Below are 15747 nucleotides of genomic sequence, written 5' to 3'. Positions count from 1 at the left end.
CTAGTTGACATTTAGTTCAAATTGCACTTGAACCTTTTAAACTTTATCTCCAAAGCCAGTGCTTTTTGAACTATGGTGTACTGCGTTTAGTGTCTTAAGAGCTTAAGGAAGGGGAAAGAAAAGAATGACCATAAGTTTCCTTCTATAGGAGGTGATGATTCTGCAGTTAAGTTGCTTCATTGACCCTAAGATACTCACATCCCGTTCCTTAGACCGTACATACTTACAGGGAGTTTCATGTCTTCCTTTTCTCATTCTCTAAGGCTAACCTAAGCAATTTAAAGATCACTTGTCAAGGGAGGAAAGTAAAACAGAGTTCTGAAAAGGAGAGCCTATCTGAATTAGCAAAAAGTCTTAAAGAATAATTGGAAAGAAATTATTTCAATCTTTTTCATGCCAAATGTCCAATAAAGGGCCATGCTTCAAAATAAATTTTAGAAATTAGCCTGTCAGAATACCAGCCTTAAGCTACTTTAGTCTTCAGCATAAGTTCCATTTGCACATTTTTTTATTTTATTGAACATTTTAACCATGCTGAGAAATAGTTTTTTCCCAGAAGTCAGATATCTTGAAAATTTCTGACCGTAATCATTGAATTAGAAAGATGCTTTTACTAAATGATAGTATGATAATATAAAGGTGAATCACTATCTGTGAATCTAGTTTAAAAATATACATTCTAAAGCCCCAAATACATTTTATTATTGTATCCACTTTATTCTATACCTTTTTGAGAGAGCTTCATGTCTGGTCAATTACTGGTTAACTCCTTTGAGTTTGTGTTTATCCATTGGTCATTATGTTTTAGGACATTTTTATTATAAAGACAGCCAGGACACGTGGGCCTTCAGTATGGAGAAGGAGGTGAGCAGATATTAAAATGTGTCTGCATCACAGTCAGGCAGAGGCTTAAGAGTATCATGTTTTCTTGCCATCTTGCTTTTCTCCTGAAACCATCTTATCTGAAAGTGGCCCTGCTTGTCTGAATTAAGCTTTTTCATCCATATTCACACTTTTTCAATGAATTACTTTCAGGAAGGTGGATATCCTACTAACAGTTGCAATTAGACAAGGTAGTCAGCCTCAAAGATGATTTTTCATTTTATCTAGTTACTTCTATAAAATCTTACTTCAAAAGGGAGAGCCGCTTTGCAAGGGAACTCCTGTTCCATTTTAACAGTGTGGTTTGCAGTGCTTTCATAGCTGTGTCATCTTGGTCATTCTCAAAGATCCTTTTAAGCCACAATTAATTGCCAGAGACTTTTCAAGTTAACATTTTTCTAATTTATCATGCTTCTCTTCACCCCAGGTCCCCTCCAAACTGTAAGCTTTATCAAGGTCTTTTAAATTTCCTTTGTAACTGCCAGACAGGCAGTTAGTTCGCTTTTTCGTTTGGGGGAGTCAAAAGAGGTTACATGCTGCCCTAGAAGAATTTAAAAAACAAAAACCCATGTAGCAATTATAAGACTTCAATTTCAATAGAAAATTGTTCATTTCCAGTGAAACCATTTTTATTTTAATTTGCATTTAATTTCTATGTCTGTGGTATCTCTAAACACATGTGACTTTTGGCCCCACACAGATTTATTTTTGTAAGAGTTCATCTTGTTTGGGCCATTAACTGATACCAAAGGGTAGTTGATAAAAGATAAATTTTAGATGTCTCTTGGTTGGTGTGACCAGTCAAACATTTCCATGAAAGAAAAAAAATCTAATTGCCTTTCAGGTTTTGACTTAAAAGTAAGATTGATTTTTATCATTGTTTGACCTCTAACTGGTCTCTTCATTCAGTATTTCTAATGTGATACTAATGTAGAAAAATGAAATAGGAAAGTACAGCTTTTTAATTTACTGGAGCTAGATGATCTGAGCTATTTTATTTTATTTTGTTTACTTTCTGTAATCCTATGAAAGAGTATGAGCTTTTGAAATACATTAGCAAATAAAAATTGAGATTCTTAACTTACTTTAGGGAAACTTGGCATAAAATTATTCTCTCAAACTAATTATCTCAGCTGGAAATTAATTTAATTGGCCATATAACCATTCCTTAAGAGAGGTTTGGGGTCATGTTTTGTTCAAATGGAGACTGGGAAAGTTCTTTCAGTCCTGGGATGGAAAGCAGTGGATTTTCTTCCTGGTTGATACTCCCACCCCCACCGTTTCCTCATAACCTCCGCTTCTCCGCTTTCTTTCTTTCTCTTTTGTGTGTGTGCGTGCGCGCGTGTATGCGTGCGCACGTGAGCGCCCATCAGGGAGGGGGAGGGAGGGCGCCTTCCCTGTACTTAGTAAACATTTGTTTCTGAGAAGAGACTACCAGCTAGCAGAATGAACTGCATGGACGTTACTGCTTAATCTGATGCTCTTATACAATTAAAGGATTTGCTCTGCTCTCAACTGTAATCTTAGTACTGCTGAATTGTGTACTGACACTGCAGGAAACAGCTCTGTTCAGCAAAGCGCTGCTACAAAGGTTCTCCATGTGCGCCTGTACATGGACAATTAAGTTTTAACAACAAAATTAGCAGAACAACTGGATGTTCTGGAAGTTGAGATCCCTTCACTTCATTTTTTTACCTCCCCCCGCTGCCAAGGAGTTATCCTGTGGACTGCCCGAAAGATCCGCCTGTCAGCATTGTCTTACAAGTGTTCTGAGTTGCTGTGCAAACAGCAACTTCCTCCAGATTAATTGTTGAGGATGTATTACACCTAGTGTAAAAATGACTGTTAAACTGCTGTTGAGTAAATCTCAAAATTACTGTTAAAATGCTGCTAATTCTCAATTTTCTCAAAGAATTAATTGCCTTCTAACATTTGCTTCCAGTTGTAAGCACCTATGATTTTTAAGAGACTTTGTATAAAATATATCATTTCTGCATAGAGAACCAAATTGCTTTTGGTACATTGTGGTTTTCTTAACCATTTTTCAATAGTCTCTACAGTGTTTATGTTTCCTTTTATTTGTGCATAGTGGAGTAGAGGGGAGGTTTTTTATTCAAATAGAAGAAGCTAAAGCTCAACTGCAATGTCAGATCTCAGAATAAACTGACCCAATTTCTGAAACCCAATAAACACATTTCATTTGTAATATTCTTTATTATATAGCTCTATGAAAAGTAATTTATGATTTCTGATCTTAAAAGAGAGTTTTAAAAATACATAGTAAATAGAAAGAAAAACTATTACATTTAAAAAATATTTTCCTGAAAACATAGAATGAAAATGCAAGTATTTTGTGCATGGCAGCTGTTTTTAAGGAGCCAATGTTATATATGGTGAATTTTGTGGAAGACTTTATGTCTCTTAAAATATTTCTTGTAAATAATGTGGCTTTTATTAGCTGGAATCTGAGTGGATTTTCCATGATGACTTAATGTTATGCAGAATTATAAAAAGCTATAAAACGAAGCCTAAGAAAAGGATCACCCACATTTCAGAATCTTTGGCTGAGCTGAAATCATAGTTCACGCATTGTCAGTGTTGCTTTTGCTGTGAGAATAGTCCAGATTCCTGAACCTCCTTGTGCCAGTGTATTTTAGATTCTGTAAATGTGTGCAGTCCAGCCTACACTAGAGGAATAGGATAATCTTCCTACAAGGTACAAGGCTCCCTAGCATTGCATTGCGGTCTGGGAGGTAAGCTGTGTACTGGGATGCCTGTGCTGCAGTTACTCAGCTAAAAAAAAATATTGCTGAGCATAGACACAGATCTTTGCCCAGCCACTCTTACTTACGTTAAAAAGGAATTCTTGTTCATCTTGAGAGCAAATCAGCATATAGAGGCTGATGTCAGATTTTCAAACACAGTAGTATTCTGTTGTTTAACAATGTTAATAATTAAATCTACTTTTTCCACAAATAGAAGTGGACCCAAATTGACAAACTAATACATTCTTTGAGCTAAAATGAAGTTTTGAAAAAGTGCCCAAAGCAAAAAAGAATTGAGCTTTGTTCTGCCTTTATTATATTTAAAAATACTGCTAGAATCGGTAGTAATATAGAAAGTTTCACCTTAGGTTTGAAACTTTATTTTGTGAAGTTTTGGATAAGTGTATTAAAATCTCCTGAAAAATAGGGTTTCCAAAAGAAACAATCAAAACTACCTCTGCTGTAATGCCACTACTGTTCACTGCAGTAACTGTATAAAGGGCTTGGAAAAAAATAAGAATCCTTATTTTTACACCAGAGAAAATATAAAAGCGACTTCCTCTTTGGAGTTTTTCCAGGAAATGACTTTATAAAGACAAATTTAAATCTTTCCGTTTTCTGTCCTTGAAGGTGGTAAATATGATTGCGGTTTTATCCATTTTTATTGTAAATGAGACAGAGTTCAGACCGTCCGGTTGTGCGTCATTTGTTGGATGGCTGCCACCGACTAATGCAGACATCCCACTGGGAGACCAGAGAAGAACTATACTTTGATTCACCAGATTGTGTTAAATAGTCCAGCTGTTGCGATTTGAAAGATAGTTACCTCAGAAGTGAAATAGAAATGAACTTGGCATTTATGCCTCAAACCATTTTTATACTGTTTGGCAATCAGCTTTTCAGAGGTAGCATTTTATAAAATAACTCTCACCGCTTAAAAGTTCATTCACTGTAATGTTCAAAATGTCCCACCTTTATATTATCAGTAAAATTAAGCTTGAGTGATATGCAGAATTTGCATGAAATAAGCATTTCCCCCTTCATTTCATGAGCTTTGATTGTATTCAATTGAGCTCAGAACCACGTCGATTAGGGCTCTTTTGGGCATTAGTTAATTTGAATTGCAGCCGAAATGTTAGCTAGAATGTTGTTGAATATAATTGGAACATGGAAAGTTGATTTTGAAAGGAATTTCATTGAATGCAAACAATGATGTGCTTTTTAAAAATTAGAATGCTGCACTTTCATCTCTTGTAACACAGTCTGAGAAATCACTGAGTCCCCGTATGAAGTTCAGTGTTGGCGTGGCCACTGCCATCGTTCTGATTCTTCTGGTACCAGTACAGTCTGGAGTCAGGTCTTTCTTTTTACTAGTAAGTTGCCCCACCTGCTCAGGCCCCATATTTGGGCTCTCTTGCAGTAGGGGCACAGTGGCTGCTTTCTAAAAGGTCACCCAAGTTGTACTTGGGTACCAGGCTTCATAGAGTGGCATAGATTGGTATATTTCTCCTAGCTTTTATTTTGCTTTTTGGTTTTTGGTTTTGTCTTGAAATAGCCTTTGAGTACACAGTCTAATATGACCCATGAAAAATATCTATATGAATGGATCATAAATGACTATCGGTATGTTATGGTAAGAAATGGGAGGCTGAGGCAGAAGAATGGTGTGAACCCGGGAGGCGGAGCTTGCAGTGAGCTGAGATCGCGCCACTGCACTCTAGCCTGGGCGACAGAGCGAAATTCCATCTCAAAAAAAAAAGGCGGGCTGGGGGGAGATATTGGACAGGAAATCAAGATTCCATTAGTTTAGTCCTGTATCTGCTGTTAACAAGTTGTATGCTGATTTAACCTCACTCTTCCCTGGCCGCTTCATCTGACAAATGAAGAGGTTAGACTAGCTCACCATGGTGATCCCTGTCTGCCCAAGTATCCCACGATTTTAGTTTCACTTTATAAGTGATACTTGTAAAATGTAAGTTTTTACTTGCAGATTTTGCGGCATGCAGGAGACAGGTTGCCATTACTTTTTATAAGTACAGACATTTAATTCCTTATTGTGGTCTTAGTCCTTAGATGTTGCATTAAAGTAGAAAACCTGAACAGAATGACAGTATATTACAACTCCTATTGAAGTGTTGCATTTGAGCTTCTGGGATTTCTCCCTTGGGGAGAAGCTTCATATTTAACCCTCTAGAACCTGCCACCATGACTACTAGAGTGAGAACCTGGGTTCTTGGCACCATCACTGATGTGGCTCTGTGGCCCTTCCCATACAATAGGAACGAAGGTAGAATGAGGCCTAGGAGAAGGAAAAGCCTTTCATTCCAGGAGCCTTGGGCAGCTGCCCGTGGGAGCCAGGAGTGAACCTAGTGATGTCAAGCCAGAAGGAGCTACAAACCACAGGGGAGAAATTAAAAAGGAGGGATAGCTTGAAGGGGTAGACTTTTTATTTACAGATCTGGAAGATGGGGATGGAAACAGGGATTCAGAAAGAATGAAATCGGTAAACATGCCAAAAACTAGCCTGTAGCCTCCTGTTTCTAGGAGAAGATGCCTTTGAGAAACAGCATGCTGTCATAGAAGAGGCAGAAACACGGAGACAGGAACTTCTGACTCTTGTTCTGAGTCTGCCACTGATGAGCCGTGTGGCAGACTCAGAACAAGAGTTCAAGCCCCATCGTCCTCATCTGTAAAAGGACAGGTCAGACTAGACGATTGCCCTGGTCCCTTTCCACCTTCCATTGGGATTCTAAGGCAGTGGTCATTATCCTTGAGAAACCAGTCACTCTCCCTCCATGCCTAGCTTCAGAAAATGCCCACTGCACCTATTTCAGTGATAACAAAGGGGTTCTCAAATTGTAGCCTATAAGTGACTTAATAATAGATTAATCTGCAGTCAAGAAGCTTGCTTCAGGGCAGGGAAATCATTCTTTGGACTGAGACAATTCTAGGACAATTTCAGCCTGACAATACTAGGTTTATGAGTTTTCAGTTCAATCAACATCCATGCATTGCTGCTGTGGAGCCCAGAGAGCACTTCCTGGAAATGTTTAGCCCTGAGCTGATGAAGAAAGCTTTTTCTAGGATCTGTGCACCACCCCTTCACCTGCAGACACACACGAGCATGGAAACATCCATGGTAGTTCTACAGAAGTGATGAAGGTTAGTACGGGTTGATGGAAGTTGCTCACCTAGAATGAGAGAAATACTACCTCCTTTGCATGCTGAAAGCAGATTGGCTGGCTTATGTAAGAGTGGGCCCAGGCCCAAGATGGTGAAGCCATCATACTGGTGACTCGACCTGCAGACTTGGATGGGACTTTCCCTGGAACCTTAGCTGGGCTGCAACTTTATTTCCTAGAATCCCCTCACTCATTTGTTTTCAGTTTAGAATTGCCCACAGATAAATCTGCATGAGATTTAGAAGGCAGAAATGAAGTAGTTGTCTTAAAAAAACTTTTTTTAACCCTCGGAAGGTCCGTGTAGGGCAGGCTCTGTTATAGCTTGTGCATGACATTCCTGATGTCCTGACTCACCTAACTGGCACGTGGCAGTGACTGGCCCACAGTTTCTCCAGCTCCCCACATCTCCTCCTCCAGCTTTTCCAAATCCTGGGACAGGTGTATGTGCAGCTCCTTGGGGAAGGCTCCTGCTTATCCTGCATATTGTCTTGCATCATCAAGATTGGTGCTTGTGAGACATAGATAGGTATAGCTCTAGTTTGTCCTCAGTCTCTGTCACTTTACAGCCACCTTCCCTCCCAACTGTCAGAACAGCTGACTGCAGGCCCAGTGTCAGACGCAGAGGCAGCAGATTACCTAGACTGCATGACTAGTGCCTTCCACTCCCTAAGGTCTAATTCCTCCGATCAATCCTTAGTACTGCTCAGAGTTGTTCTGCTTCTCCCATTACAGGCTTTTACATATTGTGTGGGTCAGAGACAGTCAGAACAGGTACCACTGGAGAAACTACAGCCCATTCTGATTCCCAAAGCATAGCGGCAGATGTCTGGAGAAGTAGTTCCTTGGCCAAGGTAGATGGACAATGTCATGGTGCCATAATCAGGCCAAAATAAAGGAATCTGTCCTCACTGCAGCACAGCCTGTACCCAGGCTCCTGATTATTTTTGTTTTTACCACCTCCAAGGAAGACAGAGTGTTTGTCACTTAGGATGATGACCGAGCCACACATAGGTAATATAACCTGATAGCCAGAGGGAGTGGTTTTTAAACATCTGGACTGATCTTACAGTACTGGTCAGAAAGTGAAAAAAAACAGTGTGGTCTTTGGGTTTGAGGTTTTGTGCCCGTGACTGGATCATGCAGGTTACTTTCACTTAGTAATTGATCATTTGTTCTGTTGTTGTTTTTGCAAGAGAGACATCCAGACCTACTCACACCCAAACCTTGATTTCTCCCCCTTAATTCTGAACCTTTCAGTTTATTAGTATTTGCCCATTCGTTTATTCCACAAATGCATCTGTGCTAGGTACTGGGGATAGAATTGTGAGTAAAGCTAAATAGTCCCTGCCTCGTAGATGTTTACATGCTATTGGAAGAGACAGACAGGAAACAATTGTGGTAAGTCCAACGAGAGAGGTATTAGGTGGTAAAAGAGTGTCTCCTGCCAGCTGTGACCTGGTGAAGGGGTTAGAGAATAGTAGAAATCAACTCCTGGTGAGGGGCTGGTAGAGCAGTGGGCAGGCACTGGCTAGCAGTTCACTGGCACCTGGCAGAACACCAAGAGGTGGGATGGTGTTGTGCCAGGTCATGGTTAACAGCCAGTTCTCAGGGACAAAAAGGCCTGATCCTAGCATTTTCCAGAAAGACCAGAAAAGTCCGAAAGCCCCAGCCCTGCCCCCTGCAGCTGCCTCCATCTTCAGGCAGCAGCTCAGCAGCCTGAACCTTTGGGTGTTTCAGAGATAACTGTTTCCATAAGGAAATCCACACCCATTCAGCCTGAGGAGCCATAGCTTCTTGCAGCAGAAGAGATGAGAGGAGGAGTCTGTGGAAAACCGCCTCTGAAATTCCATAAGAAATTTCTCAAGAAACCTGATTCTCCTTTTAGAAACCTTAATGGTAATTTAGCATTTTAGCTTCTACTGTGACTCTCTCTCTGCCCTTGGTCCTACCGCCACCCCCTCCTGAAGCCTGACCAGGTCTCCTGTAGTTGGTAATAGCAGCAGCCGGCATGCCTCTCACCTTTCCATCAGTGATGAGGGGTGATTACTCCCCCTGTCCAGGCAGCCTCCTCAGGGCTACCTTGCAACCAGCCATACCCAGGGACACACAGGAGGGAAGGGAGTTAACTGGCTCCATCCAGCTAAGTGAGGGCGGGTGGGAGTCTGGGCAGCAGGCCGGGAGAGGTTCACAGTTTGTCCATGAGCTTTACGCTTCCTGAGAAGAGAATGCAATTGAGCAGGTAGGTGCATTTGGCTTTTTAACAATTCTGTAGTTAATCGCTTTTTCTCTGCCTTCTTTCTTCTGGCCTTGTGCTCCTAGTATCAGCTGTGTAATCCGATAGCTTCACTTTTTCTTTTAAATGGCTGGCATCTCAAAGACTACTATATGCATGTTGACTAGACTTAGAACATTTTGGGTTGTATGTTGATCTGAATCCAGAATATCAGAGACAACTATTTTCTCTCTGCTTTTTACTTTTTTTGTCTAACTCTTCATCTCATAGGCCTCCCAGTAGCCTTGGATACAGGAAAAAATACATTGACGGTGAAAAACAAGTCGAACCAGTTGTAGTTTTAGATCCTGTTTCTACACATGAACCCCAAACCAAAGACCAGGTTGCTGAAAAAGATCCAACTCAACACAAGGAGGATGAAGGCAAAGTCCAACCAGAAAACAAAGAAGACAGCATTGAAAACGTGAGAGAGACAGACAGCTCCAACTGCTGATCCAGAAACCAGAAGCCTGACATGTTTGGAAGTCCTTTTCAATAAGCACGTGATGAGTGTTGGTATATTGGCATGGGCTGTAGACATTCTGCTCTGGTCTCTGTATTCAGAATACAGGTTTTTTTCTGGTGTTACTTTTGTAAGTAGCAACTATAAACATAAGTAAGCTGTTTAGCAAAACACATTCCTATTAGGTTTTGGTTATTTGATCTTTATAAGGATATTTTTTTTCCTAGTTACTGTATTAAGTATGACTTCTTTTAGAAGGTTACAAAAAAAATGCAGATGTTGATACCTTTTTAGGAAATGTGCATACCACTCCTCAAATGGAATGCTAAAAGTTTGAGGTGCTTGTAAATAATTGGATAAACAAAACTGATCAACCTAATGTGATTTTTAAAGCCCCCAGAGAAGCTTCTGGTTTGGGTCTGATCCTCTTGATGGAGAAACTGCAGCAGCGTGGAAATTGTTGGGTACTGTGGCATACAAGTTATTTTCTACGGTAGACTGAGATAAACTTAAAACTCAGGAGCTGGCATCAAACTCGTAGTCCCATAGTCAGTCTTAATTACATACATTGTTAACTATTGGATGAAAAAATACATGCTATTGATTGTGTCCAAAACCTCCCAAGGACCTCCATGGGGATGCTCTGGTAGCCTGAATACAGAACTGAGGTGAAAGTCCAAACCTTGAATTTTACAGTAACATGTTGGTAAACCATGTGCTCTGTGCTATGAGTTAATTATGTTTTCCCATATACTAATGTGGCACAAGTACCATATTTTATCAGAGTTCTTAGGTACAGTACAGTGAAGATAAGTGACAAGCACACATTTTTCTTGCTTCACTGCTGTTCTGTATTACACAGGTTTGTTGTTGTTTTTTTAAATAAAGAAATTAAGCGGTAGTTAGTCTCTAAAAATACAATGTTTCAGGCTACCACAGTGAATAAATAGAAATGTAATCAGGGATTAAAAAAAAAAAACTTATGCAGCTTTTCAAAGTTGATTGTTTCAAAATTGGTGTTTATTTAAAATAAGTGGTAATGTACTTGAATGCACTTTTTATGACAATGATTCAGTAATGGTAATTTTACTATTAAAGAAAGTGAAAGGTTTAGTTTTGTTAGCATGGCTCAGCATGTAGCTGTCAGGTGTTTTTCACCTAAGCGCAAAAGAAAATGATAGGAATAATTGCAGTAGTTGTATTGTATTGTATTTTTGCACGTGTGGTAAGCATAGGCTTGCAGAGGTGGGTAGGCAGGTACATGTACTTCCTAAATTTGGAGATAATTATCTTTCTGTAAGTTCGTTATGCTTGACTGTTTCCATGTTCTCCCAATGATGATTTGACAGTTACTTATCACTTTACTCATGGGGAATTAAAATGTAATGTTTTTCAACTGTATCTTTCCTTAACTGGATAATACTGCTATATGATATGCTAACTACAGACTGCATTAATTCATGAAACAAATTCTGTTATGTCCTGTAATTTGAACTCTCCTCACCACAACTTATTAAAAAGGCACCAATAGTTTTTCCCATTGAGGGTCAGTTGTGGTTATTATTAACGTTTGTGGTTTAGTTCCCCAAGCTTGACATTCTTTAATAGAAAATTGTATACGATTTGACAACTTTAGTAATTTTTAATAGTCCCTAAGATGGTTTACTGAGTTTTCTTTCATGTTTCTTTGTGCTGTCTTCCTTCTTGCATCTGTGATCTGTCTGCCAGGATGCAACTCACAGACATTTAGGAATATAAAAATATACACACTGTCTTTCCATATTTCATCACACCACCAACAGAATAATATGGTTATCAAAACACCCTCCTTTCTAGAGTAAGAAGTTGCCCTTTGGGTGAAATGTGTTAGCTGGACTAGGGAACAATTAGTAACAGGTATTTTGAAAGTGTTCATGCCTTTTTTAAGCTGCTTACTTTCTCTCACTGTGATTACAAAGCATTTTAAATTAATTTGACATAAAGGTATTTGATGTAAGATATCCACTCACCTTTTTCTGCCTACAGTTTTTCCCTTTTCACTTTGGTTTTGAGGGGGTTTTGCCCCTGGCTGGGGTGACATTATCAATCAAAGCAAGGGATCCCAAATAGGAAGACAGAGGAGAGCTATGCTTGTATCTGCAAGGTATGTTCATAGCTATTGTACACACAAAACTTACATACATCCTGCTTACACGATTTCAAGTTGGAAGAGACTGCATCTTTATGTGTTTGATTTTTCTAAAAGGTTATTTACGCTTCCTTCTGTTTGGGAAAGATAAATTAAGTCTTGTGTGCTATAGAGGATTTTTTTTTTTTAAATCTAATGTTGATGCATTTTATAGCCCGAGTGAGGCAAAGAGGTAGAGGTACTTTGTGCCACTGCTATTAAAGAAAAAGAAAATGTCTCTTTTTTTCTGGAAGAATAAGATTTTAATTAAAGCACTTGCACCCTTTTGTATCTGAGCTGGTCTCAAACAAAGTCCTCACCCACGGTAGTTTCAGCAGCTGAACAGTCCCATGGAAGTTCTGACTGGCAGGCATCCACAGGGCTGTTAGCACCCAGCCTCATTTGCCCTGAGTAAGGAGGATGGACGCTTTGGCTCTAACTACTCACCAATAATTGCTCCTTCCTTACCTTCTTTGTTAATGGTAAACTGCTAGAAATGGAGCAGTACAGGTAACAATTATTGTTCACTGTCTTTCCAGACCAGTTTTTGGTTGTGTGTGCAGTAAATGATAGTCTGTATCACAGCCTTAAAGTCTGGATTATTTTTCTAAATGCATACTCTACATGTTTAGTTATATTCGTTGTGGCATTGTGGAACAACATTAGCTTATATACCAAGAAGTTGTTGAGGATGGATAACCATCTGTCATTGTCACCGACCTTCGAAGACTCATCAAGCAGTCCCTGCATAAGGATTGGAGTGGTTTGAAGTTTCTCTTCCAAGCACTGACATTTCCCCATCCCACAGTCATTTTTAATTTGGGATATGACTGTTTCTTTCATTTCTTTCACAGATAATATTATATATACGATTATATAAATATATTTCATATTATATGTTATATAACACAGAGACAGAAAGCATAAATAGAAAGAGTGCCTAGCTCCCTAAGAAATTTAAATTAAAAGGCTAATTATCCATTGGTGAGCGCAGTCTCGAGGATAGGTGAGTAAACTGCTCTGTGTTGAAGTTATACTGCTGACCTGGTTATGGTAATAAATCACCTCTTTGGTTAATTTCATTTAGTTATTTTGTTATTCGTTGTACATTTTTGCTCTGGTTTTAGTAATTTAATTATAATTTATATCACTGTTCCAGGGCATATTCTCATGGGGTGTGTGTGTGTGTATTTTTCAAAGGGTATGTGAACACCCAGTCATGTTTGTTCTGCTTTTAAAATGAATTTTCCTTCCAGTTTCTCCTACCCGTTGTTTGTTGCTAAGCATCAGGAGAGGCAGTAGCAGCCACAAACCGTGACACAGTTCTTCCAACTTAGAGTGACACCAACCAAGTCTCCTGCCCCTTGCTCTGAGAGAGTCTGCACCTGAGCCAGTTTCAAATGATAGCGTTGAGAATAAGGAGTTGGCTTCGTTATGTGGAAATTAAGGTCCCTTGTTAGTACTCTTTAAAAGGAGAGATCTTCAGTGTGCTTAGTAAAAATTATAGAATTTATCAGAAGTCCAAACTTAGCCAACTCCCCTACAGGTCAGTACATAGCAATTTATATAATTTTTAGGAGAAGCAAATGGTAACCCTTTTAACAGAGACCCTAAATCATATAAAGTGGTTGGATATTATTCTATTTATGTTTGTGTCTGACTGTGTTTATTTCTGCTACTCCTCTGCTATAATCCCAACACTGGCTTACAAAAGAGGCAATTCAGGGAACGGATATGTCACATCATTTTTTTTTTTTATCACTTGCGGATTGCTTTTTAAATGCTGTAGTATAAATAACTGGGCATTTAATAACCTTGAGAATATTTATTCATTTACTGATGTGCTTATTCATTTATACTCATTCTTACTCCAAAAAGGATCCAAGAAGACTCACAAAGATAAAAATAATACAAGAAAAACTAAAATTTAAAAAGAAGAGGGAATTGGGGAAAAGGGAATTAAGGGTAGGAAAGTGAGATGAAACTGGCTGTTACAAAAACTAGTGACGCTCTCGCACTTCTGCATGAGGTTGGCTACAAAAATGTGTCGGTGCTTTTCAGCACAGACACGTAGAGTAAACACAGAAGATGGACATCTGTTCCCAGCACAGAGAGCTTCTAGGGTCATTAGGTTTTTGTTCTCAGAGATGTTCTGATTGGTAAAGGATGGGGTGTTTGATTGAGTGTGGAGTTGACAACAAAAATATTGGCCTCTTTTACTGGAGCGTGCCCCTGAAAAACGGACAGGAGAGCTAAAAGACAAAATCTGCATGGAAGTGTGGTGGCTGCAAAACAAAGTTCACAGATAGAATTTCAAGCAAGAACACCATATATGTAATTTACCAAACAGTGGAATTAGAAGAATAAAAACCACAGGAGTTGGTGAAGTTGAAGAGGAAACTCGATGTGGAGACACGGCGCCATACATCAGACCTCCCAGTCTAATACTGACGGTGTGGCTGGAACCTGGGGTGTGTACAGCCCTATCCAGAGGATGCTCCTGTTTCGGCTGATTCCTCTACACCTTGTGTGGGGAAGGTGGGTGCCAGCGGCTCCCTAGCCGCAGCAGCCTCAAGTGCCTCTGCAGCCTTTTCAGCTTCCTCATTAAAGTAAAAAAAAGTGCGTTCTTCATTGAAACCTATTAAAAAAAAAAGTAACAATAAAGTTTATGGTCTAATCCAGTGGTGCCAGCTTTTATATATTACATGAGTTGAAGGAGATCATCTTCAGTTCTAGTCCAAAAGTGTCACATCACCATCGGAAAGGATACCAGAACCATTTACAACTGGGCCTGTATTTGGTTATATGTTAATTGTGCCATACAGATGTTCTGTTCGATTTTATTTGCACTCACATTCATTCTGGAACATTTGATGATGCATCACGGACTTTGGGCAGAGGCTTAGCAGAAAGGGTTAAGAGGAAGATGATGAACTGGGGGAAAGGCCAGTATTATGTACGATACAAGCCACTGCCAGCTGACTGCTCCCAGGGAAATGATGGCAGGCGAGGACCGCTCCAGTCAGGTCCTTCCATGTAAGTATTGACAACATTGTAATGGCTGAGCTTTTGCCAAGATTTCCTACTCAAAAGTGGGAGTGGGGAGATTTATTTTTCCAGTTTTGGGTCCCTTTCATAATGATTCACCAAGGCCGGTGTCAGAGAAATTCTCCTCCATCTGTTAATCCATTGTGGAATGCTGAGGGGGCTGCACTGTCACCAGAGAGGGGTGGAGCCTGTGGTCACCGGAGTCCTTTTGGGTGCCCTGCAGCAGCTGTTTACCTTGTGGTAACGTCTGGCTGGAACTGGCATCAGTCATTCAGGGAAGCTAAGGCCTCCACAAGTCAGGATGCCAGGAAAAATAATCAGATATGTGGAACAGTCTAATTTTACCTATTTGAAAAAAAACTAGCCCTTCTACTACACACTAAACACAGACTCTTTTGACTGCCCTTATGTGACTCAGAAATAGTCTCCCAATTATTTCTTTATTTTCTGAATCCTAGGATGCATTTCAAGACCGCTACACATGTTAAGCATGACGTTTATAATCACTGTTTCTATTGGTCTCTTTAAATGCCACTGCATGCTATATGCCTCCTTTTGGCCATCACAATCAGTAATATAAGAAAATAAAAATGCATATTTGGTGTGTTTCTCTCCAGTTACCCAGTATACAAGGTGCTTCTAACCATGTAGATTTACAAAGGTTTGATTTCGTTAAATGACTGATTTATTTCTCTTGAGACCTTAACCTTTCCAAGGTATGTTAAAATTAACACACTGCCTACTTGTTTTTAAGTAAAACGATTTGTTTTCAAGAACCCCCAGGAAAGCGTCTGCCTTTAACTTTCATGGGCTATGCAGGGAAACCTTAAGTATAATTTGGACCATAACAAAAGGTAGGCTTGGAAATTCCGATCAATTAATTCTATTGAAGAGCATCGTGCAGCCTATTCATCAAGAAAAAGGGCGAGAGTTTTAAACATTCAGGTAAATAGATGATCCATTAAGAC

General features: G+C 39.6%; 2 protein-coding genes across 4 annotated transcripts in view; one reads left to right on the top strand and one right to left on the bottom strand.

Moving 5' to 3' along the window:
* The window catches only part of SHTN1 (shootin 1), a 905549-nt gene extending 894443 nt beyond the window's left edge, over positions 1 to 11106 (top strand). For both annotated transcript variants that reach the window (XM_050803967.1, XM_050803968.1), the window contains one exon: positions 9333 to 11106. In XM_050803967.1, coding sequence (XP_050659924.1) covers positions 9333 to 9555 — 223 coding nt within the window. In that variant the 3' untranslated portion in view covers positions 9556 to 11106. The remainder of the gene's footprint in view (positions 1 to 9332) is intronic.
* A 2358-nt stretch (positions 11107 to 13464) lies between these two features.
* ENO4 (enolase 4) overlaps positions 13465 to 15747 on the bottom strand; it is a 33767-nt gene continuing 31484 nt past the window's right edge. For both annotated transcript variants that reach the window (XM_050803969.1, XM_050803970.1), the window contains one exon: positions 13465 to 14369. In XM_050803969.1, the coding sequence (XP_050659926.1) occupies positions 14215 to 14369 (155 nt within the window). In that variant the 3' untranslated portion in view covers positions 13465 to 14214. The remainder of the gene's footprint in view (positions 14370 to 15747) is intronic.

The sequence above is a fragment of the Macaca thibetana genome, chromosome 9, assembly GCF_024542745.1.
Source record: "Macaca thibetana thibetana isolate TM-01 chromosome 9, ASM2454274v1, whole genome shotgun sequence".
NCBI lineage: Eukaryota > Metazoa > Chordata > Mammalia > Primates > Cercopithecidae > Macaca > Macaca thibetana.
The sequence above is the reverse complement of the archived record's forward strand: the minus strand, read 5'-3'. Positions and strand labels throughout refer to the sequence as shown.